General features: G+C 43.0%; 1 protein-coding gene and 1 long non-coding RNA gene across 14 annotated transcripts in view; one reads left to right on the forward strand and one right to left on the reverse strand.

Annotated features, from left to right (window-relative positions):
• LOC147032712 (uncharacterized) overlaps positions 1–27,500 on the forward strand; it is a 230,003-nt gene that overhangs the window by 134,041 nt on the left and 68,462 nt on the right. For 7 of the 11 annotated variants that reach the window (XR_015055300.1, XR_015055301.1, XR_015055302.1 and 4 more), the window contains one exon: positions 1–183. This exon is cut by the window's left edge and continues 54 nt beyond it. The exons of 2 other annotated variants lie outside the window; for them this stretch is intronic. Coding sequence is in view for 4 of the 9 variants with exons in the window: in XM_085870562.1 (XP_085726688.1) it covers positions 1–27 (27 nt within the window). In the remaining 5 variants the exon portion in view is untranslated. Of the gene's footprint in view, positions 184–973; positions 1,725–27,500 lie in introns of those variants that run through there. 2 more of the 11 variants (XM_085870564.1, XM_085870561.1) reach the window with 1 other exon arrangement.
• Positions 1–27,500, reverse strand: part of LOC147032715 (uncharacterized) — an 81,738-nt gene that overhangs the window by 35,384 nt on the left and 18,854 nt on the right. Inside the window, exon 1 of one of the 3 annotated variants that reach the window (XR_015055308.1) lies at positions 2,170–2,235. The exons of the other annotated variants lie outside the window; for them this stretch is intronic. This is a non-coding gene — a long non-coding RNA (uncharacterized LOC147032715). Of the gene's footprint in view, positions 1–2,169; positions 2,236–27,500 lie in introns of those variants that run through there. 3 annotated transcript variants of the gene reach the window in all.

Below are 27,500 nucleotides of genomic sequence, written 5' to 3' on the forward strand. Positions count from 1 at the left end.
AGAATGACAGACATCAACACCAACTGATTGCTGACTCATTATTTCAGCATGGAAATGATATTCCAACACCTTTGTGTCGTCGGTCGCTTGTGTCATCTCATTGACCCATTGTATTGAATCGCAAAGAACGGGAGGTGAAAACTACGTACATGAATGAGGAAATACATTCTGATCCTCCCTCTTGCGTGTTGTTGAGTTTTGATTCACAAACAACAATCAGGGATGAGTCATGCCGTTTACGTTTATTCACAAAATAATTGATCCGATTTGCGTTCACAAAGTTCTCGGAAGGAGATGGTTAACCTTTGGATTTTTCAATATATGCGTGCTGATAAAAAGGAACGACTGGGAGGATCGTCTAGATTGTAGACTCAAGAGGAATGAAGTCCCACCTTTGAAACTGTTGAGCCTGGGTTCGAATCTCTGCAGAATTACAAACTGTCAACTTGGTGTTTTGCAGGTAGGGTGAGGCATCGATGTATCCCTCGGAAAAAGGTTAAACCGGAGGCACGTCTACCAACACTGGTTGTTGGTGGATGTTGGAGATCCCATGATCTTTCACGAAAAGTTGGCGAGTATTTATCATTGGCACCATGAACAAATTACAAATTGTTGCCACTAACAGTCGAACGTCAGGCTTGGCCATCCAGTTGGATCAAGAAGCCTTGGGACCAAAAACATTCCTCAGATAATCCCAAAAGGAGATGGGAATAATTGAAGCCCATAAAAAGTACAATTTTATTTTAGAACATTTAAGTGCAGAATGGGAAAAAAATTAATAATTAAGGAAATCTTGTTTCTATCGAGTTGTAGGCCTACAGGGTGTCCATAAAATGAAAAGAAATGGGATACAACGATGTGGTTTGCTGCATGTGAAAACATTTCTCAAAGTTTTATTGCCTTGACATGACGTCACATTTACTGCAAATGGTGCCCCTACAAGAATAAATGCACTGTGTTGCCTGGTTTGTAGAGACCACATCCGCTACGCAGGTTCAACGAAGCTTCAGAACAACCTTATGGAAGGCAGCCACCATCGAGAAAAACGACACGTAAGTGGCACAGAAAGTTTATGCAGACTGGCAGCATCCTGCAGAGGAAGGGGCAGGCCGGCTAAGCACAAATGGTGAGGATGTGAAACACGTTCGTGAGTCATTCGAGCGCAGTCCCCATAAGCCCGTTCGGATTCGGATGATGATATTGACAAACTTGACAGCAAAACTTTATCAGAAATGTTCTTTCGCTTGCAACAAACGATATCATTGAATTTCATGTTATTGTTTTTATTATTATTATTATTATTATTATTATTATTATTATTATTACGGTTTGCATTTGTGGAAAGGAGGACGAGATTCGGACCATACTCTGTGTAGAGCGTTGGTGCTGCTTAAGCAGTCTCCTTGGCTATTGGGCACAATCCTGGATGGGTCGCCATTCCGACACAGTATACCAGCATGCTGGTACTCATTTTGCCGACCTCGGAAGGATGGCAGGGCAAGTTAACCCCACCTGGTATTAATTCAACAGCTGAGCCGGATTTGAACTCAAGACCCTCGGATCCAAAGCCCACCACCCTAACCATTAAGCCAACACCAAGCATATTTGTGGAGACCGACATGCTATTTTTAATAAAAACACAAAATACCTTGGCATTTCTTCAAATATTTGTGAATATCTCATCCCAAGAAGCTTTTGAAAGTCTCGTGTAATAATGTGCAAAAATTGACAGATAATGAAAAAAAGAAAAAATTAACCTCACAGGTGGGTTGAAAAAAAAGACCCAGATTTTGCACAAAATATTTTTAAATTAAAAAAAATACCAATAGTGAGGGCCTTCATTTACAATATTAGGTTTCAATTGCTGTACATAGGATAGAAAATGCTGGCATAGAAAAGTAAACACCGATATAACTACTTTGGAAGGTCGATACGATTGAGGAGACCGAGTGAAGCAGGGTCTCTGCCCATGGATCATTGAGAGCCAAACAAGGTGCCATGTTTGTCCTGCTCTTTCAATACAGCGTTTTTACATGTTACCAGAGCTCCCTCTTCATTAGAAAATGATATTGTGTCTGTTATCCTCCAAACTATTGACGATTCTTCTATCTCTCGAAACTACCACTGCAGATCCTGTGCACTCCACTACATGTACACCACTGCCCTTACCTCACCCTGTCTCCTCCATTCACCCGCCTCAGCCACACTGCCACAACAAACGAAATTCTTGTTGCCTTGGACTTTGAGACCTGTCTAAGCTGAATCTAGATTTCAGAGACAAGGGCTAGTGAAGTGTGCATTTTGGGTAGGAAGTTGCTTTCCGAGGAAAGTATTGATGCAATAAAGTCCGAGGAAGGAAGCCACATGCTGATTGGTTTTAAAGGACACAATCTTTTTTTTTAAATCCACATTTCCGCATTTTATTCCCCAGTCAAGTTCTGAACTTAAGCTTTCCGAAAAAAAAAAACAAAGCAAAAACAAAGCCATTATATTTTGCTGGTCAAAATATTCGAGGAATTGACAGCTTATTGGTGGCATGAAGTGTACTGATTTTTAGTGATCAGCCAGACAATGAAAATATTCAGCTGCCCTGTACAATTAGTTTCATCCAATTTTCAATCGCAACACCTGTGTATCAGAGATTTTACCAAGAAAATACAGTAAAGATGCCTCATCATTTCTCGGCCCCAACAGAGGAACAAATGTGTCACAAAGAAACAAAGGCTAAATTCATGACAAAGGATGTATCTCAAATGCTGACTTAATGTGATCCGCAAATTAATAGAGGACATAATGACCTACAGTGAATGTGATCAACTTTTGAACCAAATTGACACAGGTGAAGCCTCTTATTCAAGGCATAAAACTGATAGTTCTCCATTTGACATACACTGTACTCATAAGCTTTGGCCATGTGCTTCTTTCTCATGCCCATCCTTCCAACCTGACAAAACACAGGCATGGTAGTGTATACTGTACAGTGGAAATGTGCCCTCCAGCTTAAAAACCACAGAATCAAATTTCCTTGCGCAAATTATAGTGTAAAGTAGCTTCGTAGAACGTATTGCCAAAGATCACAATACAATTTGGAGGAAAGGAAAACTGCATGGATGCTTTTTACACTCTTTCATACTCATGTCTAGAGTAAAGTTGGGTGGGACAAGACCCTTCACTCCCCCATTCCCCCAACCTGTATAAATCTCCTCGCTCCTAGTTAGATCTTCCGTATCCTGGAGATCCAGACCACAGAATTCTTGGCTGATGGGAGAGCAGGTAATTTAAAATAAAAATGTTTAGTAAACTGGACAAGAAGAGTCACTTTCATCATTTGGCATGCAGCACATGGCTGTTGGTTTCTATCATTGTTCGGGTGCCACCGATGCAGTGCCCCCGATAGGTTAAAGGAGGAATCTGTAATTTGTTGAGGGTGACCATGAAGAAAAGACGAGTTATTGCTGGCACGCTGAACAAATTACAAATTCTTGCCATGATTGATGGGTGGGAAGACAATGGCAAACCACACAGCATAACCTGTGCTAAGAAAGTGCTTTGACAGCCCGAACATTCTATGAGATATGGAACATTGCTATATACTCCCAGACCCCGCTATTCGCGGGTGATATGTTCCTGGAAAATGCCACGAATGACAAATTTGTGAATAGCGAGGCATTGTTTCAATGGGAAAAGGGGGATAGGTTCCCGGCAGCTCATGACCCACGAAAAATAACGTGAATGGCTAATCCGCGAATGTCGACACCACAAATGTCGTGCATTGTTTCAATGAGAAAAAGGGGGATAGGTTTCCAGCAGTTCCTGATTCAGAGGAGAAGCTTTTTCGGAGTTTAAATTCTTTTTGATCACATGTCCACATGAGTCCAGTTTCATAAAAAATGCTTACAAATAAAAAAAGACACCACTAGGTACCGTTTCCAATGTGTATTGAAGGAATGTGATTACAGTTGATTAATAGTGATTAACCGACTGCACCGTAAAAGTAAAAAACAAAACAGCAGGTACAGTTTGAAATTTTTAATTTGCACAAACAAACACAACTTTTCAAATGATGGTGATGATTTAAAATCCAGTGAACTCAGTGGAGTTGTCTGAAGACCATGCAGGTGAGGGTGCTGATGAGTTGCTCACCAAAAGGGATATAGGAGAGGCAGGTGAGACTGCTGATGCTCCTGAGGTGGACGGACCAGGGTGGAAAAAAATCCATGATTGAGAGTTGCCTGGCAGATTGCTGCAGGTTTCGAAGTCACAACTTGTATGGGAGCATCACGTCATCCAACTCCCTCTTGAACTTGAGGTAATGCTCCATGACCGGATCGGTATCTTGCAGCCTCTCGGTCTCTGACCGCATGTCATGCAGCATCTCACCCAAGAACTTGACCGTGAGGTTGGTCCTCAACACCTCTTCCTCCTCATCACTGCCCACTTCCTCCTCCTCCCTCTCCTCCTCCTCCTCCTCCTCCTCAGAAAACTTGGTAATAGCTTCCATCTCCTCCTTCGTGAGCTCCTTGGCATGTGAGGTGATAAGAGCATCCAACTCCTCAAGCTCCATGTCGTCAAAGTCTTTCCCTTCCACCGACTTTGCCAACCTGACAATTTAATGCCTGTTCCCCGTGTTGTCTGGAAAGCCTCTGAAGTTCTTAACTGCCTGTGGCCACAGGTTGTACAAGCAAGTGTTGATGGTGGAGGCTCTCACCTCATCCAATGACTCTTTGAGTGTGCTAATGCAGTGCGCTATGTTGAACTCCTTCCAACACTGCCTGACGGTGAGCTCTGGGTTGGAGTCCATCACATACAAAATGTGGCGAAAGGTGCGGCAGGTATAATATGTTTTGAAAGTCGAGATTACATCTTGGTAGAGTGGCTGGATCGGAGACGTGGTGTTGTGTGGCAAGAAGATCTCCTCGACATTTGGGTGAGCCACCTTCGGGTCCCCGGGGTGTCAGGAGTTGTCGAAAAGCAGGAGAACCTTGAATGCAAGGTTTTGTTCTGCCAGGTACCTTTCCACCTGAGGGATGAAACAGTTGTGGACCCACTCCATGAAAATTGCTGCCATCACCCATGCCTTCCTGTTGGCCCTCCAAAACACGAGCAGCATGTGTTTGTTCTTACCCTTGAAAGCACACAGGTTCGGGGAATGGTACAGCATAATGGGCTTCATCATATAGTCATCTTTTGCGTTTGCACAGAGGAGAAGAGACACCTGGTCCTTTGCGGCCTTGAATCTCGATGCTATCCTATCGCGCTTCGAGATAAAAGTTTGCGTTGGCATCTTTTTCCAAAACAGGCTGGTCTCGTCAGTGTTGAACACCTGCTCTGGCAGGTATCCCTTCTCCTGCATGAATTGTGCAAGTTGAGCAGTCACGTTTCAGCTGCCTCCTGGTTCATGGAGACACTCTCGCCTGTCAGTTTGATGTTGCAGAGACCGCAGTACTTCTTGAAGTGGTCAAACCATCCCCTGCTCACTTGGAATGGACTGGGGCCACTCATACCCCCGTCACTCGTGCTAGTGCCACCCGTGTCAGCCAGATGAGCATAGATACACATCAACTTTGTGCTAATGAGAGGTCCACTTAAAGGCATGTTCTTCTGGGCGTTGTCCTCAAATCCATATATTGAAAGTCTTCTCCATCCTTTGTATGTGGACATCCCAGATGTGGTTGACCACTTTGGTGCTTCGTACAGTGCTTGCCGCAACACTTTCTCGGATCACCTTCTTTTTCTTCTGTATGCTGCGAACAGTGGATTCATTTATTCCACATAGTCTGCCTACAGAGGCCACACTCCGTCCTCTCGACAGCTGGTCCAGCAACTCCACTTTGTCGCTCAAGCTCATCACTTTCTTCTGCCTCTTGGCAGTCGATGAATCTCCGGCACTGGTCTTGCACTTGAGAGCCATGTTTGATCAATGAGTAGAGTGAGAGGCAAAACACTGGTCAAGGCAGCGAGATGAGAAGAATGATTGAGACTCAGAACATGCTGCACATAATTAGTCATGCAGTAATTTTGGGGAGCTGCAGAAGGTGTGAGTAGTTTGCCAATCGTTTTTTGGGGATGTTGGCAGATGCTAACATTTCACACAGTTGGTGGTGGATGCGATGAAGTTTTTGAATTGTATAACTCGTGGGTAATGACATCTTCAGAGCTGTTGAATATATTTAATTGTGCAACTCATGGATGCTAACGTTTTACGCAGCATGTGTTGGATGTGGTGAAGCTTTTTAATTGTGTAACTCGTGGGCGATGGCATCTTCAGCAGCTGGCAAATAGATTTAATTGTGTAACTCATGGTTGCTAAAGTTTTACGCAGCTGGTGGTAGATGCAGTGAAGCTTTTTAATTGTGTAACTCACAAGGGGGGTGACATCTTCAGCAGCTAGTAATAGATGCGGTGATGCTTTTTAATTGTGTTACTCGTGAGTGATGGCATCTTATCTAGCAGCTTGTAGATACGGTGGAGCATCTTTATAGAAGAAATGGTGAGACATCTGTGAATGGTTTATAGTGTTAATGGTGGGACATGCTGCGCAGCTCGCTTGTAGCGTGGCTGCTGGGAAGGTATGTTGTAGAACTGTGTTATGTGCATGGCTCATGGAAGATATGTTTTTGCATCTACAAAAAAACCACGAAACACAGGTCGCAAATGTAGAAGGTCATGCACGTGGCTTGTGGAAGATATGCTTTTGCTTACATTCAGCTGCTCTATGCATGGCTTGTGGAAGATATATTTTAGAACTGTGTTATGTGCATGGTTTGTGGAAGTTCTTCCCCCCCCCACCCACCCCCTCTGCAAAAAACCGTGAATATGTGAAGCAGAGAGCCGTGAATGTCGAAGCAAATCGCATTTTATAAACCACGAATATGCGGGGTCCATCAGTGTACATAGTCCGACAAGCAAATACCACCCGTTTTCATAACGGGAATACTAAGGGGGGAGTGGGGAAGAAAGAGGGGTGAGAGAGAGAGAGGAGAGTGACGAGGTGGAGGGGGAGAGAGAGAAGAGCGAGGAGGGGTGGGGGAGAGAAGAGGGAGGGAGAATGAGGAGGGGTGGGGGGAGGGAACACACTTTGAGGTGAGAGGAAGTGAAAGCAGACATGTGGTAGAACATTAATTATGATTCATACCGTCTCATAAAAATGCTTCTGCATAGAATAACAGTGAACATGGAAACAAAATAATGTCTGAAATCCATCTTCGACTGGTTATATTATAAATGCCGCCCAGAAACAAACACCGCCCAGGCATGTCTGGAGAAAAACGCAGTCCGGAAACAAACACCGCCCAGAGAAAAACACCACCCAGACAGGTCCGGAGACAAACACCGCCTGGAGAGGAATACCTCCCAGACATAAACATCACCTGGATATGCTCGGAGACAAACACCGGCCGGACGCGTCCAGAGACAAACACCGCTCGGACGTAAACACCGCCCAGATGTAAACACTGCCAGGACGCGTCTGGAGCCAAGCTGTATGGAGACAAACACTGATCGGACACATCCAGAGACAAACTCCCACCCGGACACATCTGGAGATAAATTCCTGTCCAGAAATAAACACCACCCGGACACGTTAAGAGAGAAATACCACCCGGACATGTCTGGCGCTAAACTGTCCAGAAACAAACACCGCCCGGACACATCAGGAGAAAAACACCACCCAGAGATAAACACAGACACATTCGGAGACAAACACTGCCTGGACAGGTCCGGAGACAAGCAAACACTGTCCGGAGATAAACAATGCCCAGAGATCTCATCCAACCCCCTCTTCTTCGGTGAGAGGAGCATGGGAAGTCACAATTTATTTATATAATCCCAGCTGCCTGGGTTTAGTTGATTCGGTGAGAACTAATTGTCTATTCCCTCCATTACTTACCTTGTGTAGGCCTTCTTGGTTGCTTTATGCAGCTTCTTCGGCTGGAGGATCATGGGAGGTGTCAATGTATGTATATATATATATATATATATATATATATATATATATATATATATATATATATATATATATATATATATATATATATATATATATATATATATATATGAATGAAAAAATGGAGGAACAGATCATTATCAAATCCTTCTGAATTGTCATTTACATTTGTATTTTTGAATTGCATCTTAAATGATGCTAATCTCATTATATATGCCAAAACAAGTTATTAGCATTTATATGTCTCCAAGCTTTTGAAAAATCCTGTGACTATGTCCTGAATGCCACTCCTTTCACTTCCTACACTAAAATTAAGTTGAGGTTATATGTATATATGATGAAGAAATCAAGCCTCTCACCCATAATTGGAGGGAACAACCAATCAACACTCACCTAATCAATTATCCCCAGGTGGCTGGGATCTTTATAATTAACCCCCAACCCCTGCCCTTCTCGCCAAAGAAAGTTGCATAAAGCAGCTAAGAAAAGATACACAACATAAGCTCTTTGATGTTTCAAACTCCTCCCTTGGTTCCTCCACAACTGTGATGAAACTGGTCCGGGAGCTGAAGGGGGGCTTGCAGCATTGGGGTTCTCATGTATATGCAACTGTGAATGTCTCCGGCTGTAGAGGAACCCAGGTAGAGGAAATAATTTATTTGGTGTGACCATCTTTTTCATGCAAAACAGCAGCTATGTATCTGTTTTGGAATGCTTTCTTGCAATTTCTGGAGAAATTCCATTGGGAGGTTGTTTCCAGAATTTGTCTTGATTTTGATTGTTTTTCATATTTATTCCTATCCAAGTAATCCAAAAGTCTTTGGCCACCACATCATTGGGTGAGTCCAGCAGGAAATTTATTAATTGAGACATGAAAAAAACAATTAATTCTAATATGAAACCAAAAGCACTTTCAAGGGATTTTCATGAACTCTTTAGCATAAAACAACACTTATAATAAAAGGAAAAATAAAATCTATCTTTAGTTACAATCAATAATTATCAGTGTGAACCCCTTTTACCTTGATAAATGCCTCAACACCATTTGAAATTGATTTAATTGTTTGATGGATTATGTTTGTCTTTTTTTTTTTCACAACAGTGTTGTAATGAACTCCAGAGCATAGTCAGACTGCTCACATAAATTTTATATATCTCTCAAATGTATTTGCTCTTCATTTATTCTGTTAGGACAAAGTTTCAGTCAATAATAACTTTAATAAATGAAAGGACATGAAAAAAGCATCTTCAATATTATGAAAATTGATATGTTTGAAATTGTCGTACGAGACAGCTTGGTGTTGATTTAAGTGAACTCGGGCTTTTGTACCTTCCTGTGTGTGTATGTGTTTATATATATATATATATATATATATATATATATATATATATATATATATATATATATATATATATATATATATATATATATATATATATATATATATATATACATATACACATATATATATATATACACATATATATGACAGGTATTTCCAAATTATTTCTGTTGAATTTTACTGTGATACAGATACTTGGATTGTGATACATATGACAATACATTGCAATTATGTATTCCGACTAATCAGTGTTCAAACTTGTTCCTACATATTTCTATTCCACTCATTTCAGGTGTGACTTAATAAATGATGAACACAAGACTATTTAAATGATGAAAACAAGTCACTGCCTATAGTCGGCTGAGAGGTGGAACCTTTGAATACATGTGTTGACTTGAATGGCTTTACTCGTCGTTTCTTTCCTGCTCTGTGAACAGACTGTGAACGTGACAGCTGAAGTGGATAGTATTGATGGGTGGGTTGTCAAATTTGTTGTCCCTCTGGCGTCTTTGACAAAGGCATTAAAATGGTGACAAATAGCAATGTTTTCTTCAGTTGTGTTATCACTTTTGCTTTGCTTTAACTCAAAACTATTACACACATCGGCTTTTTCTCACATTTTTACCACTACGTAGTCCTAAGCAATCTTGCCCGTTGCCATGGGTATTATGCATGCATGTCGGGTATTTGATGTCATTTCGCATTCAGGCTCAGCTAGCGTAGTTTTGAACATCCGGTTTATTATCACCTGCTATTTTCAAAGTGCCAATTTGTAACCAAAACATTCATAAACAAGAAAAAGAGCAATCGGAGATTGCAGAGATTTGGGTAAATCCAATATGGCTCCCGAACCATGTGTCCAATGACATCATATTTATGAACTTTTTCTTCCTCATGGACAGGTGGTCATACATGTAAAGTTTTGCCTCCTCGATCTGTTCAGCCACTTCAGAGATTTTTGAAGGTTTTAAAAAAAAATCAACATGGCTGCCGAATCACGTGACTGATGATGTCATAAAATTTTTTTCTGTGGAACATTTTATCCCTAAATGACCCTCAATTTTTTTTTATACTGATCAGATGTGGCGTTATACATATGCAATTATGATGTCATAACAAGGGCACCTATGATGTCATAAAAAAATCACTTATTCCCCATGAGGAGCACTTGCCATTTGCCAAGTTTCAGTTTTTTCCTTTGTGCGGTTTCAGAGATATAGAGGTCCAAATTTTTTCCGTTTTCCAATATGGCTACCACACAACGTGACCTATAACATCATAATTATCATAATACATTCTACTCGAGTCGTCGCACCAATGTTGAAAATTTTGTCTCAATCTGACAAGCAGTTGCGGAGAAAAATATGAAAGTTTTATGCGGACAAACAAATGGACCCAAATGCAATACTCTCTCCTTTAAAGAGGGTAAGTAGAAGGGCACTCGGTAGAGTGCATACCTCCGCAATGTAATGCCTGATCCACGAGAACATATCGGGCACATTACATTTTTGAAATATCATGCGATCCAGTACCATATCGTTTTTAGCCCTATCTTTCAATGGTGAAGAATCACTTAAAAAATTTAATTATTCTCGTATCCATATCTGGATTCAGACCTTCACCAAAATCTAATCAATTAATCCTTCCTACACACCCAACCTGTCCACCAAGTTTCATCCGAATCCGTCCATATCCTTTTGAGATATCGGGCTATATATCAGTTTAACCCTCTCTCTCAATGGTGAAGAATCACTTAAACAAGCTCAAATGAGCTAAGCTCCTCGTCCTCTTAATGATGACATCATAAAAACGAATATGACGTCATTGTGATGTCTCAGGTTTGCGATAAATTATCTGTGCTAATGCCCGGCTTGATTCCTGCAAACAAAATTCAAACAGCTTGCCTAGTTTCAGAGATAATGGTACAGGCGATTTCCATTAGCGGCGATATTATGCCGTCGACTTTTTTTCTAGGAAGAATTTCCAAAATCGGAGATGGTTACTGCCCGCGCGTGGGCTTTCTACATATACATGGCAAGTTTCACGAATATCCGATGAAAACTCTGGGTTGTGAAACAAAAAATGTCAAAAAATAGGAATGACATCATAAAAATTGATATGACGTCATAGTGATGTATCATATGTGCGGTAATTAATCTCTGCTAATGCCCTGTTCGATTCCCGCAAACAGAATTCAAAAAGCTTGCCTAGTTTTGGAGATAATTTTTTAGGCGATTTCCATTAGCGGAGATATTTTGACGTCATAACTTTTTTTTTCTAGGAGGAATTTTCAAAATCGGAGATGGTTACTGTCTGCGCAGGGTATTTTTACATATATATGCCAAGTTTCAGGAAGTTTCGATGAAAACTGTAGGCTGTGAAACAAAAAAGTCCACAAGAAGAAGATGAAGAACAACAACGTGAGTAAGGCTTAGAGATCCTCCACGAGGATCTAAAAATTATCAGATCCGGATCGGGATTCGCGTCTTCACCAAAATTTAACCAAGTCTTTCTTGTCAGACACCCAATCTATTCACCAAGTTTCATCCGAATCCGTCCACAACCTTTTAAGATATCGTGCAATATATCTTTTTTGGCCCTATCTCTCAAAGGTGAAGAATCTTAAGCAATTCTAGTCGTCGGATCCGGATCCGGATCCGGATCTTCACCAAAATCTCATCAGTTCGTCCTTGTCACGCACCCAACCTGTTCACAAAATTTCATCCAGGTCCTTCCACAACTTTTTGAGATATCCTCTACACAAACAAACAAACAGACAGAAAGGGGTGGAAACATCACCTCCTTCATCTTCGGTGGCGGAGGTAATAAAAATAATGCAATCCAGTGGTATGTTAAAAATGGATTGGAATAAATGTCATACAATCCTGGAAAATTCCACAGCTTCACTCTTATCTGTCACTTTGGAATTATCATCAAAATAATCCTGCACCTATCTATTTCTTTGGTCATCCATTGGAACAAGTTCAGTTTCTTGAATTTCTCGGCTTCATCATCCGCCATGACCTTTTCTGGGCTGATCATAGAACAAAGCTTGTCCCCAAACGAAGCAACAGATTCGGCATTCTCCATCGATCCAATACTTTTCTTGGAAAATCAGAGCTATACTCACAGTCTGCAAGGCCTTAATTGTCAGTAGCTCAATGGAGATTGCTCTCTGTCTCTCCTGGTTTGGGACACCATCATCACATCGATCTCTCCTGGATTCTGTGGAATCTAAAGCTCTGAAAGGAATATGACTGAACATCTCAACTCTTTTATTCTTCGCTTCTCCCGTCTATGGAAGGACCCTCCAGAGGCTGTTCTGTCTCACTCCCACCCCCCTCCCCCCCATCCACAGGACTTAAATTTTGTCATTTTCCATCCTGACCCATGATCTTTATTCCTCCCATCAACCCTTATAAACCCAACACTCCCACTTACTGATTCTAGTGTTTTTTCCCTCTCTCTCTTTTCCTTTCGTGCTAATTTATCCCCTTGTGCCCAATTGTTGCCCCACTACCCCACTGTCAATTTGCCATGAGCCTTGCTCTTGTCGGAAAAATTAAATTCAAATCACAGTAAACTGGTATTCCAGTAATACTGCACACCTCTATTATATATATATATATATATATATATATATATATATATATATATATATATATATATATATGTATATACATATATCTTCTTCTTTCGGCTGCTCCCATTAGGGGTCGCCACAGTGGATCATCCGTATGATCCGCATAGTGATTTGGCTTAGTTTTTTTTTACGCCAGATGCCCTTCCTGATGCAACCATGGTCGCCTCTTACGACACAGGGATATGGTACACCTATTCTAACCGGGGCATACACCGGGCCCAGTACACTGGTACTCACTTCGCCGACCCCAGAAGGATGACAGGCTGAGTCAACCTCCTGGTGTGTATTAATTCAAGCGGCCAACGGGGCTTGAACTCAGGACCTTTTGGATCCCAAGCCGCTACCCTAATCACTACGCCAACACCAGGCTATGTATATACATATATATGTGTATATATACATTACCATATCTTATATTCAACCATGAAGGCTCTACCAAAGTACACTGTCAGAAAGGATGCCTTTGAGTTGCTGGGTGATCACTTATCACTTGTGACCAAGTATCTGTATCTGTATTTATATTTGTGTCTCTAAACCATGAGAAAAGTCATAACCCCATTCCTTCCCACATATAATACCATTGTCTGTCTAGGTCTCACTCTATTTTGTCCTTCAGCTCTGCTGTTGGTGTTTCCCTCCTCCCTCGACTGCATTCCTCTTGTTATGTTGCGTCCTGGTCCTTTCAGTGTTCTAGCTCTTCCACGAGCCTTGACTGTATGCAAAAAAAACTCCTCTCTGCATTGGCCCTTTTCCTGGAGAACCCATTTGTTCCACTTCAATTGTGACTTATCTCAACAATATTATTACTACACATTGTCAAAAGTGTTCAATGTCACCTATTCTGACAGTATGGTTATTGAGCTAGCATATAATTGCAACAACATATGAACAAAGAAGGCAATGAGTGGTTGAGAAAAAGAAAAACAAGAGAAGCAGTAGTCCTTCCATACTCCAGCTCAAACAAACCAAACACTAAAAGATATTTTAGGCCGTGAGCCAGTTTTAGTTGTGAAGTCCGTTCTATGCGTTTCCAGCACATTCAACAGCGCCTCTCTTTGACTTGCCTTACATGCCTCAACCATGTCCAAAAAAACATGAGTAAACAGGTTTAAATAACTCCACAATTTTGGAATGCGTAATCCTCTCAACATAACAAAAGCTCACGTGAAAATCACCTCCAGTGGAATAAATGAAATAATCTCTAAAGAAACCAGCTAGTAAAATTGTTGAAAAAGTTTTTTTTGCCAGATTACCATGCTGTGTTAAAATGAACCTTTTCTGGCGTTACTCTTTGTTCACTGGCAGTTGCCTGTCATTTTGTAAGTTATCAATATCGAAAAACAGAACCACAACAATGTAATCGGAGATACCATGCAAGTTATGGCGCATGTCCTGGTTCCTTGTTATGAACTACCTTCTGCTTTCATGAACTGCATCACTTCTCCTTTTGGCCTTTTCTCTGAATATACTCATCAACATCTCTGTTTCATGTTATTTTTACTCAAGGTCATTCATATGAAAAATGGCAGACAGGATGGCTGAGAGATATGAGCACTCTCCTATGAACCGTCTCGTCTCGGTTAGAAAAATCAACCCCACCTACACACTGTTATCCTGGTGTCTTGCAGGCAGGGTGAGGCATCAATCTGTGTACTATGCATCAAAAAGATGTGAAGCCGGAGGACCCAGTCTGCCAGCACTGGTCGATAGACATTAAAAATCTCACGGTGTCTTTCACAAAGAGGACATCGTGAGATCATGTACCATTTAAAGGTTCCCCGAGTTTTTGCCGGCACCCTGAACAAATTTCAAATTCCTGCCACCTTCAGTCAGACATGAAGCCTGGACAATTGGTTTATGAAAGACTTGGACCAAAAACTTTTCCCTTCGACCCCACATGAAGGGTCCAAAAAAACATATGGCTAACTTGGACCCTTCAAAAGAAGGAGTAAAAACATTCGCATGAAATTAGAAATATTATTGTTTCTAGAAATTGGAGAAGTTGGGTAAATTGCACACACAAAAAGGGTATTTTCTCAATGGGTCACATTCTCTTGTTGCTATATGTTAAGGATCCCACAGCACGTTATAAAAAGTTGATCAATTCAAATCCTATATTGATTGTCACTAGAAAGACAATGGTAAACCACCCCGTTACATCCTTTACGAAGAGAATGTTTTAGCAGCACATAATATCATACTTGGTGGAATGGTCAACTTTGGATTCTGAAATGGTCTACAGGGCTGCGGAAAGGTATCAGTACTTGAACAAGGCTGGAATACATTTTAGTGGCTCAAGACTTGCTCACTGAAACGACTGAAGGCTCAATATTCAGGCTCGAGTCGTAAAAACTGCGAATTGAGCAACTTGCTCTGAATCATCGGAGTTGTACATTTTGCTCAATTTTTAACAACAACCTGTCTGAATCACAGAGAATTCTGCTGTGTTGGGGAAATGGTTGAACCATCTAAAATGGAGCAGAAGTTAACAACCTCTATTTGCTGAGCTGAAATGCACGATGCATGAGTTTTAGTTGAACCGAATGCCCTCGACAAAGCTAAATATTCCATTGTTTAATTGCTTTAGTGTCACATTTATGATTCGATCTTTCCGATTGTAACCTCATGATTCATGTCTATCCTCATGAGGCCGTTGTAGTAGTTACAGACTAGTGAGGTCTTAAGAAGGAAAGGTAAATGAACCTCTGCTCAAAGCATTTAATGAATTTAATACTCTTGACTAGGATACTTTCTCAAAGGTCTCTGCTTTCCAAGATATATATATATATATATATATATGTATATATATATATATATATGTATATATGTATATATATATATATATATATATATATGTATATATATATGTGTATATATATATATATATATATATATATATATATATATATATATATATATATGTTGTTGTTCATCTTTTGGCTGCTCCCGTTAGGGGTCGCCACAGCGGATCATCCGTTATGATCCGCATACTGATTTGGCACAGGTTTTACGCCGGATGCCCTTCCTGACGCAACCCTGGTCGCCTCTTACGACACAGGGATCAGGATTTGGGTTTCGCCATGATTCCGGGCTGCTCTACACCCTGCCCAGTGCAAAGCCCCCGTCCTCAAGCGATCCTCCAACCCAAGCCTCCGAGTAGCCGGATTACAGGCGCACGCCACTACGCCCGGTATATATATATATATATATATATATATATATATATATATATATATATATATATATATATATATATATATATATATATATATATATATATATATATATATATATATATATATATATATATATATATATATCGTGGCGTTTTACTTTGTTAAAGAATCTGAAAGCTAGTGCTATCAGGTAAGAAAGAAGGTGATCATTAACAAAGGAAGGTTAATCAATTGCACAATATTATATAATCATGCTTGTTATTCCCAAATTGCTTTTGATTACCATGTCTTTGTGTTCACATACATACATTTTTTTTATATCTGAAGTGTAAGAACAAAGTAGAAAGGTTTGTTGGGAAAGGTTGTGTGAGATGGAAGGTTGTCATTTTTCTTTAACAATCTAAATGTAATGGAGCAACTGTATGTATGTATCATCTATTCCCCCGAAAGCATTTAACTTTGGAAGCTGAAACATTCAGGGATTAATGAGGGCACCATGAAGTAAGTTGTGCATGTGCAAGTTTTCTTTGATTCCATCATATTTTGAAGAAAGCCATTACTCAAAGAAGCCCATCTTGTCAGTTTCTTCTTTTGGGGGGAGAGTGGGTTTTCTTCTTTTTAGAAACTGGAATTATCTGAGCTATATAACCACAATGTATTAAGTATGCACATAAGCAGTGCACATGTTTTTTCCTCATCTACGTAACCTGGGTTAATTTCATTTTTGGGAGCGATCGAGCCAGTGGTCTGTTACCTATACACCGCGCAATTTAAAGGACGAGTCAGAAGAACGTGTTGTATGCTTGGAACAAGATCGTTCATCGGGTGGATACTCTGCGATGGTATTAGTAATCATAATGATAAACAACATGACCCGCCAGCCGTCCCCATAGGGAGCGAGTAATTCTATTAAGTTTATGCAATTGGAAGACGTTTAATACAATAATTGAACTGAAGTTGTTCCTATATCCATAAATTGATTCCCCTCCCCCCCCCCCCCCCCAGTTGCAGTGATTGTGAAAGAAAATTAACTAATGTCCCTTTTTGGGCAACCTTTCCCAATGTGTTTACATTAAAGCTCAAAATGTTGATTTGGCATGAAAAATGAATTTATCAAAGAAGACCAAGTTGTTTCTGGTGAAAATACTGTTGTCGGCTGAGCATTTTCAATGACGCAAATGTTTAATTCTACAATCTTCAACCAAATCTGTCGGCTGGAGGTTTCCGCATTATGTTTGTGAACGGTTAATCATCAGTCTGTAAAGTTATCCAAGGTTAATGATTGGCTAACCTTGGCTGAATGTAACTTAATCAGAGTGCCATGTACTGCAGAGTACACAAAATTGTGGAGGCACAGGTTACTGTTCGATCAGCCGGTTATTGGGGGAAGGAGGCGAAGGAATTGGAACCAATAAATTCATAAAGTGGCCTGAAAGAATAATTAACCAAAATTTACTTACATGATAATCATTCAACCTGCGATTACCACAAGAAAAATATATATCAAGTAACTGACTTGCATAATAATTTATGATTTGTGTACAGACCTTGGTATTTGGAGATAAACGAAAAAAAAAAATCATTTGGTTCTGAATGTTGTTCATTTATTTTTTTCCCCCCCCCATTTGTGTTGCCAGAGATAACCTTTGTGGAAGAGGAGTGAAAGGAAGGATAAATTGTTAGTGGAGGAGATAGTACTGAAGAAGCAATATGCTTGCATGATTTCACTCTTGCTTCAAGTAATGTGAAGGAGCTCACAATGCAATTGCTCCAGCGGACTGGTCCAGCGTGCTCAGACCTCGACGAGCTCGTCAAGCTGAAGAACCGTCTTTACGATAGCCAGGCAGAAAATTACTTGCACCTTTGATTCACCTTTGCCAAAGTGCTTTTGCTGTGGTGTTGTAGCATGACAGAAAGCACATAAGCACAGCTCTATGCACGTCCACCCCCGCATCCCTCACCCCGACCTCTCCCTCGTCCCAACCCCTTTCAGGAATGTGGCCGTGGTGTAGAATCGCTGCCTGAGCTCAGAAAGCAAGCTCTCGCCTGCACCTGTCAAACCAAAGGCACACCCCAAGGCCTGCAGGCAAGAAAGCCTGGTTTGGGTGAAGGCAAATGCAGCATGTCATAACAACACCTCCATTAGCCCGAGGCAGAGAACTGGCCTTACCATGAAAAGAAACCCATGCACGTGACATTGCGAATACGACTCCTCGGTGTGTGTTTTACATTTACAGCAACATGCCCTTCAAAAGCTTCCATGGGTATTTCCATTGTGAAAAGAAAACTCCAGTAAATTGTCCCAACATGGTTCTGCCAGTGACCCTAGTCTCAGTATAAGAAAAGAAACAAGAAACCAACTTCTGGCTGTGCCAGTGAATGAAAGAGAAAACAAATCACACCACACTTCTATCTTCTCAGTACTCACCTTGACAACGACTCCACTCACCGTATATATACATATATATATATATACGGTATATATACATACATATATATACATATATATATACATATATATATATATATATATATATATATATATATATATATATATATATATATATACATATACATACATATATATACATATATATACATATATATATATATATATATATATATATATATACATATACATACATATATATACATATATATATATATATATATATATATATATATATATATATATATGCACCGGCAGACATTGTCAGGAAGGCAATGACAAACCACGTAGTATATCCCTTGCCAAGAAACTGCTTCGACAGCATCAGCATCAATTCTTTGTGAAGAGTATGGTACATCGAAACCAAAAATACTGGACAGCCCATTGGAGCTAACACCTGCAAACCTCCTCCCTTTAATCTATTTACTCAGCAACTCCTTCTCCTGTTCCCCTCGACCCCCTTACACATTTCCCTCAAAGCCTTCACTCTCACTTGTTCTCCTAATCCCAATGCCTTCTTTACACCTTCATATAATTCCACTCAACCCAATCACACTTCCTTCAACCCCTTCATAAACTCCAGCTTATATGCCTTCCCTCACTACCTTTCTACCCCTTTACCTACTTCCTTTAACTCCTTTGTGCACTCCCCTCAATCAATTCACTAACTTCTTCCTTCACTCATCTACTTCCCCATATCTTTTCACAAGCTTCCTCCTTTACCCTCTTACCCCTCTAACTATTTATCCACTCCTCTGTTTACCTGTTCACCCACTCTGCCAAATTATCTGGGTCACCCCTGAGACTACTTCAAATTTTGCTTTCCTGCAGAGAACACAGTATAATCTAATCTAATATATATTGTTACGAATCTGCCACCCGCCCAGCGTGCGAACAGCCGCTTGAGCCAATGGCGGCCGTCTCGCCCACCGGACGGACAATTCAGTCACGACTTTCCGGAACAACGCCGGAAACCAGTCACGGGTGTGCTCCAAGCGCACACCATGGCCTAGTCAACACTCTACCCGCGCGCGACAGGGACAATCGCCGAATTATCGATATACCTAAGTATTCGCGTGAGCAGACTACCGAGAGACCATACCTCAACGAGGTCTGCTTGGACACAAACCGCTGAAGTGGTTCGTTCCATTCTGGGATAACCGAGCGGTGTATTATTGCGAGATCTCGCTGGACCCAATTCTTTTATCGGCTATTAAAAAGCCCGCTAAATTCCGAGAGCAATACGGAGGTTCAATGGGGAAAGAGGACACAACGAATGGGTTAACATTTAAACACGCACATTTATTCTTTTACACCTATGCAGAAATGCAAAACACTAACATGCACGTATGCAGAAAAGCAATGAAAAAGGTGGGAAGGGACAAGACACGAACAAGGCAAAGCACGACAACTGTCTATTATTATTATTATTCACAAGCATTTACAAAGTTCTACTTGCGGGACACGGCGCCACAACATTCACACAAATAAAAGCAAGGAAAAGACCCCCTCAAAGACAAGGGGGTCAAACTGGGCCCGTAGGCCTTTATTACATGGAGCTTGGCGGACCGAAGGAGTTCCACGAGACCGTTGCCGGTTACCTCCACCCTCGTGGTGCCACGATGGGGCGACCCGCAACGCTCCTTCCCCAAGGCAGCTAGCGTAACCGTTGTTGCGCCCAGGCCTTGCCAAGCGGCTGGGTGAGTCGGGCTTCAGCCGGCGACGCGCTGAGAGGAACGAACGGGTTTTGATGCTCTTTCAAAGTTGATGCTCTTTGTAAGAACCCGTCCGTTCCTCAGCGACGCTCAGACTGTCCCGAAGCCCGATCACCTCAGACCGTTTGGCGCTGGCTGGCGAGCTCTCTCCAGCTCTCCCCACACGAACATGCAGGTCTGCTCGGCACAGCAAGCTCAGCCATGCTCTCCGTCTCGCGTGTCCTCCGCTCCCCTGGACTCCGCCCTGCCTGTGTTCTTCCGACTCCAGACTTCACCGGCCGCCTCCAGACTCTCCGCGAACCGGCGCTCTGCTCGCCGTTTTATAGGGTTGGTGAGACGAGATCTGACCTCCGCTCTCTGACCTCTTATCTGCACAGGCCCTGCCCCTTTTTCTCCTGTGATCCAAATTCCGATGCGAAGCTTCCACAGAATGGACGTGCGCGAAATCACCCAAACTTGCTCGGAGAGCGGACGTGCGTGAAATCACCGTCGCTGGAGCCAACTAAGAAACCCCCGCGTCTGTTTGCAGCGACGCTGTTCGCTGGGGACTCGCTGCGGCTGGTGCAAAGATGGCGGTGTTTGCGGAGTTGAAGATGAGGCGATGTTATTCGGGTGGGGGAGAAGTGAAAAAGAGAGTGCAGGCAGGATGGAGTGGGTGGAGAAGAGTTGCAGGAGTGATTTGTGACAGAAGGGTAGCTGCAAGAGTTAAGGGGAAAGTATATAAGACGGTAGTGAGACCAGCTATGTTGTATGGTTTGGAGACGGTGGCGCTGACAAAAAGACAGGAAGCGGAGCTGGAGGTGGCAGAGTTAAAGATGCTGCGATTCTTGTTGGGAGTGACGAGGATGGATAGGATAAGAAATGAGTATATTAGAGGGACAGCACAGGTAGGACGGTTTGGAGACAAAGTGAGAGAGGCGAGATTGAGATGGTTTGGACATGTGCACAGGAGGGAAGCGGAGTATATCGGGAGAAGGATGCTGAAGATGGAGCCGCCAGGCAGGAGGAGAAGAGGAAGGCCAAAGAAGAGGTTCATGGGTGCGGTGAAGGCGGACATGCGGGTGGTTGGAGTGTCAATGGAAGATGTGGAGGATAGAGCGAAATGGAGACTGTTGATCCGCTGTGGCGACCCCTCATGGGAGCAGCCGAAAGAAGAAGAAGAAGAAGATCACAGCTTAGGTCCCTGTTTGCGACCGTCTGCATATATTGCAATCCAGTCAATGCAAAACAGTTGTGAGGATCATACAAAGAATCAATGATGGAAGACTTCGTAGAACTACACCACCAGTTAGTAGCTGTTGCAGAGCAGAATGCACTCCTTCATATACAATCCATCCTAGAACAGAATGGCATGAAATTCTCAGACCTCAAGCTTCCAGAGGTCGTGCTGATGAGGCCTGATCAAGCTGATGTAAGGAACAAAGACTACAACAGAGAAGGCAAAGAATAGCAAGCACATACCTGCGAAGCCGGCAAAACGTTGCCTGAGACTGGATCTGCTCTCGCTTTTTTACAAAGGGTCTTTTGTGCCTGATGAAGCCGGCTGCAAAGCTGGCGAAACGTTGCCTGAGACCAGGTCTGCTTCGCTTTTTTGCAAAAGTCTATTGTGCCTGATGAAGCCGGCTGCGAAGCCGGTGAAACATTGCCTGAGACCGGGTCTGCTCTCGCTTTTTTGCAAAAGTCTATTGTGCCTGATTAAGCCAGCTGCGAAGCCGGTGAAATGTTGCCTGGGACCGGGTCTGCTCTCGCCTTTTTGCTCAAATTAGCAGAGTTGAACAAGTTTTTTTTTACTGATGGTTGGAAGCACCTACTTCTTTAAAAAATGTGTTGTCCCAACCACCCCAATCTTATACAAATATATATATATATATATATATATATATATATATATATATATATATATATATATATATATATATATATATATATATATATATACAGTACACTAGGTGTAAGTCGGCAGCGTGTAACTCGTCACTTCGCCTAAGTCGGCAGCGTCAAAAAGTCCCGAATTTATCTCTTGTTAAATCCCTTTGAATAAAGGATCATCCCTCTGTAAGTCGTCATCTCTAAGTCGTCACTTCGTCTAAGTCGTCAGATGTTGTCCATTCCCACGTAATGGAAACTCAAGTAAATTACCACTCCTAACTCGTCACACGGAACTGCTGCCTCGTGAGAAGCCCGATTTCATGGAATCGTGATGCTCGCTCATTGGTGTACACCGCCAGTGATAGGCTATTTATAACTGCGTACACACGTTGATCGCACTGCAGGCAGGACAATGGCGACTAAGCGTAAGCTTACAACTAAAACCTACCAAGAAAAATACGACATTATCCAGTTTTGCGAGGCAAATCCACTGATGAAGAAAACAGACATAGCTGAGAAGTTGGACATCAAACGGCAGACATTGAACGATATCTTAAAGAATAAGGGCAATATATTTGGACAAGTGGAGAAGATCGTGAGGCCGGTGGGAAGTGTGAAATGCGTGAAATGTGTGTCCTTTGAAGATGTCGATGACGTGCTCATCATCTGGTTTCGGCAAATGTCGGCTCAGCCAAATATTTGGTTTCGGCCGATTCGGCCGATTTGGCCAAATATTCGGCCGATACTGTCTTTCGGTGGAGGATTGCCCAGCCAACATCATGGAATACAATGACCGGTTTGAATCCTTTCTCATGCACCAGATGCCCAAGAGTTTGAGGCATTCAAACATAACGGATTACTTCGCGAAGAAGTAAAGGATCGATCGAGCTTAGTGTTGAAGTCCGATCATGGTTTTATCTTGGCTTGTTTTGTACATTACCGCACTCACTTACACATAGGCATTGAGTGGTAATCATCACCACGATGACTGTGTGTCATGTAATTTGTCACCATACCATCACCAATGGTATATGAGTTGTCTAACAGAGTTGTTCATTATCTTTACTTTTGATCAACTGATTCATGAATTCCATCTTTGCTTGATCACTTTCCAACTCACCAACTCACCCCCACCTATGCCCCGAGGATTGTGTTTTCCTTTTGGTACAATAGCCGGCTCTCACACATATGTGTCCAGGCCACGCGCGACTTCATCCTTCACCCCACAGTCATGAATGTTCGCATACGCGTAAGTCGTCACATTTCTAAGTCGTCACTTTTTTCTCGGTCCCGATGGTGACAACTTATGCCTAGTCTACTGTATATATATATATATATATATATATATATATATATATATATATATATATATGTATATATATATATATATATATATATATATATATATATATATATATATATATATATATATATATATGTCCATCCATGGGACCATGCTCTGTGCATCGTGTTGATGCTGCCAAAGCAGTCTGGCTTTTGGACACAATCCTGGACAGCTCGCCACTCCGACACAGAATACCAGCAAGCTGGCACTCATTTTGCCAACCTCGGAGGATGATCGGCAGACTCAATCTCACCTGGTATTAATTCAACAGCCGAGTGGGATTATGAACTCAGGATCCAAGGACCCCAAGTCCAACACCTTAATCATTAAGCCAACACCAGGCATATAATATATTGTTACGAATTCTGGCCCGCCTGGCGTGCGATCGGCCGCGTACCTCGAATGGCAGCCGCATCGCCCACCAGACGGACAATTCAGTCGTGACCCTCCTGGAACTACCGCCAGGAGCCAGTCACGGGTGGGGGTTTAACCTCACCACAACGCAGTCCGCATTCTACCCCCGCGAAATAGGGTGAATCGCCGAATGTCGATATACCTAAATACCCGCGCGGGTAACCTACCGAGGGGTTGCACCACGCCGCAGGTCGGCTTAGGACACGAACCGCTTAAGCGGTTCGTTCCGTGCTACAGGGATAACCGAGCGGTGTTGTCGCTGACCTTGACGGTTCAGATTATTTATCGGGTGTTTAAAACCCACTACTCATTCCACGATGCAAGAGAGCGAGCTCGACCCTGGCCACCAAGAGAGAGTGAGCGAGCTCGACCCTGCCCACCAAGAGAGAGGAGCACTCAACCCCGACAGAGAGAGCTGATGACGTCGATGACCCAGAAAAAAGAGAGGATGACGTCGACGACCCAGACAGAGAGAGTGAGCTTCGTGCGCGGTCTGCCTTATATAGCGCGAGGCTCCACCCTTCGCTCCTCCCCGTTTTCGGCTCCACCTCCCTTCGAGAATGTTCCCGAAAAGGGGCGTTCCCTCACCCCGACCGCCTCACGCTGTTCATCCACCTATCGGCGGCGAGCTGCCCTCCCCTGCCTCCGTCAAACTCCTCGGAGAAACAGGCGGGAAAAATCCGCGCGCCCATCAGAACTCTTTTGGTTTCCTTTTTCGTTCGACGGTTTTCAACGCGGCTTGTTGCTTGCGTGGAGGTTTGTTCAAAATAACAAGAGAAAAAGAAAAACGGCTATCTCAAAGAGTCGCAGCCGGATGAATCACACAAATTCCCTTTAAACAACGGTGCGGACCTATCTGCACATAAACTTTGCGTCATAACTGATCTCAGGACCCTTTATGGTGTATTGCGAATTTCCACAGCCGTAACAATATATACAATTGTATATATATATGTATATATATATATATATATGTATATATATATGTATATATATATATGTATATATATATATATATATATATATATATATATATATATATATATATATATATATATACACTGATGAGCCAAAGCATTATGACCACTGACAGGTGAAGTGAATAACATTGATTATCTTGTTACAATGGCACCTGTCAAGGGGTGGGATATGTTAGGCAACAAGTGAACAGTCAGTTCCTGAAGTTGATGGGTTGGATGCAGGAGAAATGGGCAGGAGTAAAGACCTGAGCAACTTTGACAAGGGCCAAATTGCTATGGCCAGACGACTGGGTCAGAGCATGTTTGAAGCGGCAAGGCTTGTGGGGTGCTCCCAGTCAGCAGTGGTGAGTACCTACCGACAGTGGTCCGAGGAGGGACAAACCACAAACCCGTGACAGGGTGTCGGGCGCCAAAGGCTCATCAATGCGCGAGGGCAACGAAGGCTGCCCCGTCTGCTCCGAACCGACAGAAAGTCTACTGTGGCACGTCACAAATTTTTTTAATGGTGGTCATGGGAGGAATGTATCACAATCCACAGTGCATCACACCTTGCTGCATATGGGGCTGTGTAGCCACAGACCAGTCAAAGTGCTCATGATGACCCCTGTCCACTGTCGAAAGTGCCTACAATGGGCACGCGAGTGTCGGAACTGGACCTTGGAGCAGTGGAAGAAGGTCGCCTGGTCCGATGAGTCCCGTTTTCTTTTAGATCATATGGATAGCCATGTACGTATGCGCCGTTTACCTGGGGAAGTGATGGCACCAGGATGCACTGTGGGAAGATGACAAGCCGATGGAGGGATTGTGATGCTCTGGGCAATGTTCTGCTGGGAAACCCTGGGTTCGGCCATTCATATGGACGTCAATTTGACACGCGTCACCTACGTAAACAGCGTTGCAGACCAGGTACACCCCTTCATGGCATTGGTATTCCCTGATGGCAGTGGCCTCTTTCAGCAGGATAATGTACACTGCCACACTGCACACATTGTTCGGGAATGGTTTGCGGAACATGATGAAGTGTTCACGGTGTTGCCCTGGCCTCCAAAGTCTCCAGATCTCAATCCGATTCAGCATCTGTGGGATGTGCTGGACCGACAAGTCCGATCCACGGCGGCTCCACCTCACAACTTACAGGGCTTGAAGGATCGCTGCTCATGATTTGGTGCCAGATACCACGGGACACATTCAGGGGTCTTGTTGATTCCATGCCTCGGTGGGCCGGCTCCGTTTTGGCGGCACACGGAGGACCAACAGCATATTCGGCAGGTGGTCATCATGTTTTGGCTCACAGTATGTATATATATATATATATATATATATATATATATATATATATATATATATATATATATATATATATATATATATATATATATACACACACATACATACTGTTGCGGGGCCGGGCGTCGGCCGCGAGCACGACTGCCAGATGGAGCAGTAGTGTCTGCTCAACCGATCGCCCGGAATTTAGATCGTACCTTTTCGGAAAACTCCGGAAAAGTGTGGGTCCCTTGTCGGACCGTAAAGGGTCAATATTTCTACCACGTGGTACAGGGTTATTTGCCAATTTTCAAAATACCTAGAGACCACGTGGAGATTTACCGAGTCTCCACACCCTCAACAGCACCCGTACGGAACGAGCCACTTCGCGTACTCGAACCGTGTGCGATCCGAACGGTTTATCGCCGAGGTCCGTCAGCCCAAATATCTCGTTACAACGGCAACAGCCTGGCTAATTTTCCAACACGCAGCATGCTAAGCCAATGGAGGAAAGGACACGAACGAGCTGAAACATTTAACAATCGGGGTGTTTATTCACAACGGGGGAATGAGGGGAGCACATAGGAGCAGAGTTAAACCGATCAAAATAAATACACGTATGTACTTGTGAAGCAAAAAGCACTTATACCATTCACTACTTAGAGACTGGCGCCACAAACAGACATGTGCACACACCCAATAGAATCGGACCTAAATGGTCTTTGAGGCCTGTCTTGGACCTGTCCGCCTCGTGCAGTCTTCAAGAACCAGGTCCTCGGGGCAGAACTGGACCCCCAGCACGATCCAGACGCCCTCACGATCGGGCTCCAGGTGAACGAAATCGGCAGGGCAAAAGCTGGCAGGAGAAGACCCTCCGTTGCCCCGACTACTCTGTGTGCAGACGCTTTTTCACTCCACCCCCTTGCGCACAGATGTTCACTTCCTTGCCAGAACTCTCAGAACCCCCAGAACGCGCAGACAGCGCCTATAATTATACCCCCCTCTTCAGAGGGGGGGCACCTCCTCACGACCCCCCCTCTCTCACTGGCTGGTTTTGGCGTGCAAATCGCTCTTCGTCTCTCTCACTGACCAGTTTTGGCACGCAAATCGCTCTTCGTCTCTCCCACTGGCCAGTTTTCGCTCGCAAATCGCTCTTCATTTCTCCCACTGGCCAAAACAGGCGGCAATCTCCTTGATTGGCCCGGTGGTGTGGTGACATCACGCGGAGCCCTTTCCTCCTGTCGCGGGATCTGATTGGCCGGGCGATGGTCACCTCACTCGTTGCACGCTGATTGGTCGAGGGCTGCTGCGCGGCTCCTCCTTGTACTCCGCCCACCATGACATCGGCCAGAGCG

The sequence above is a fragment of the Eptatretus burgeri genome, chromosome 2 (assembly GCF_056783735.1).
Source record: "Eptatretus burgeri isolate ZD-2024b chromosome 2, Ebu_testis_v1, whole genome shotgun sequence".
NCBI classification, from domain to species: Eukaryota; Metazoa; Chordata; class Myxini; order Myxiniformes; family Myxinidae; genus Eptatretus; species Eptatretus burgeri.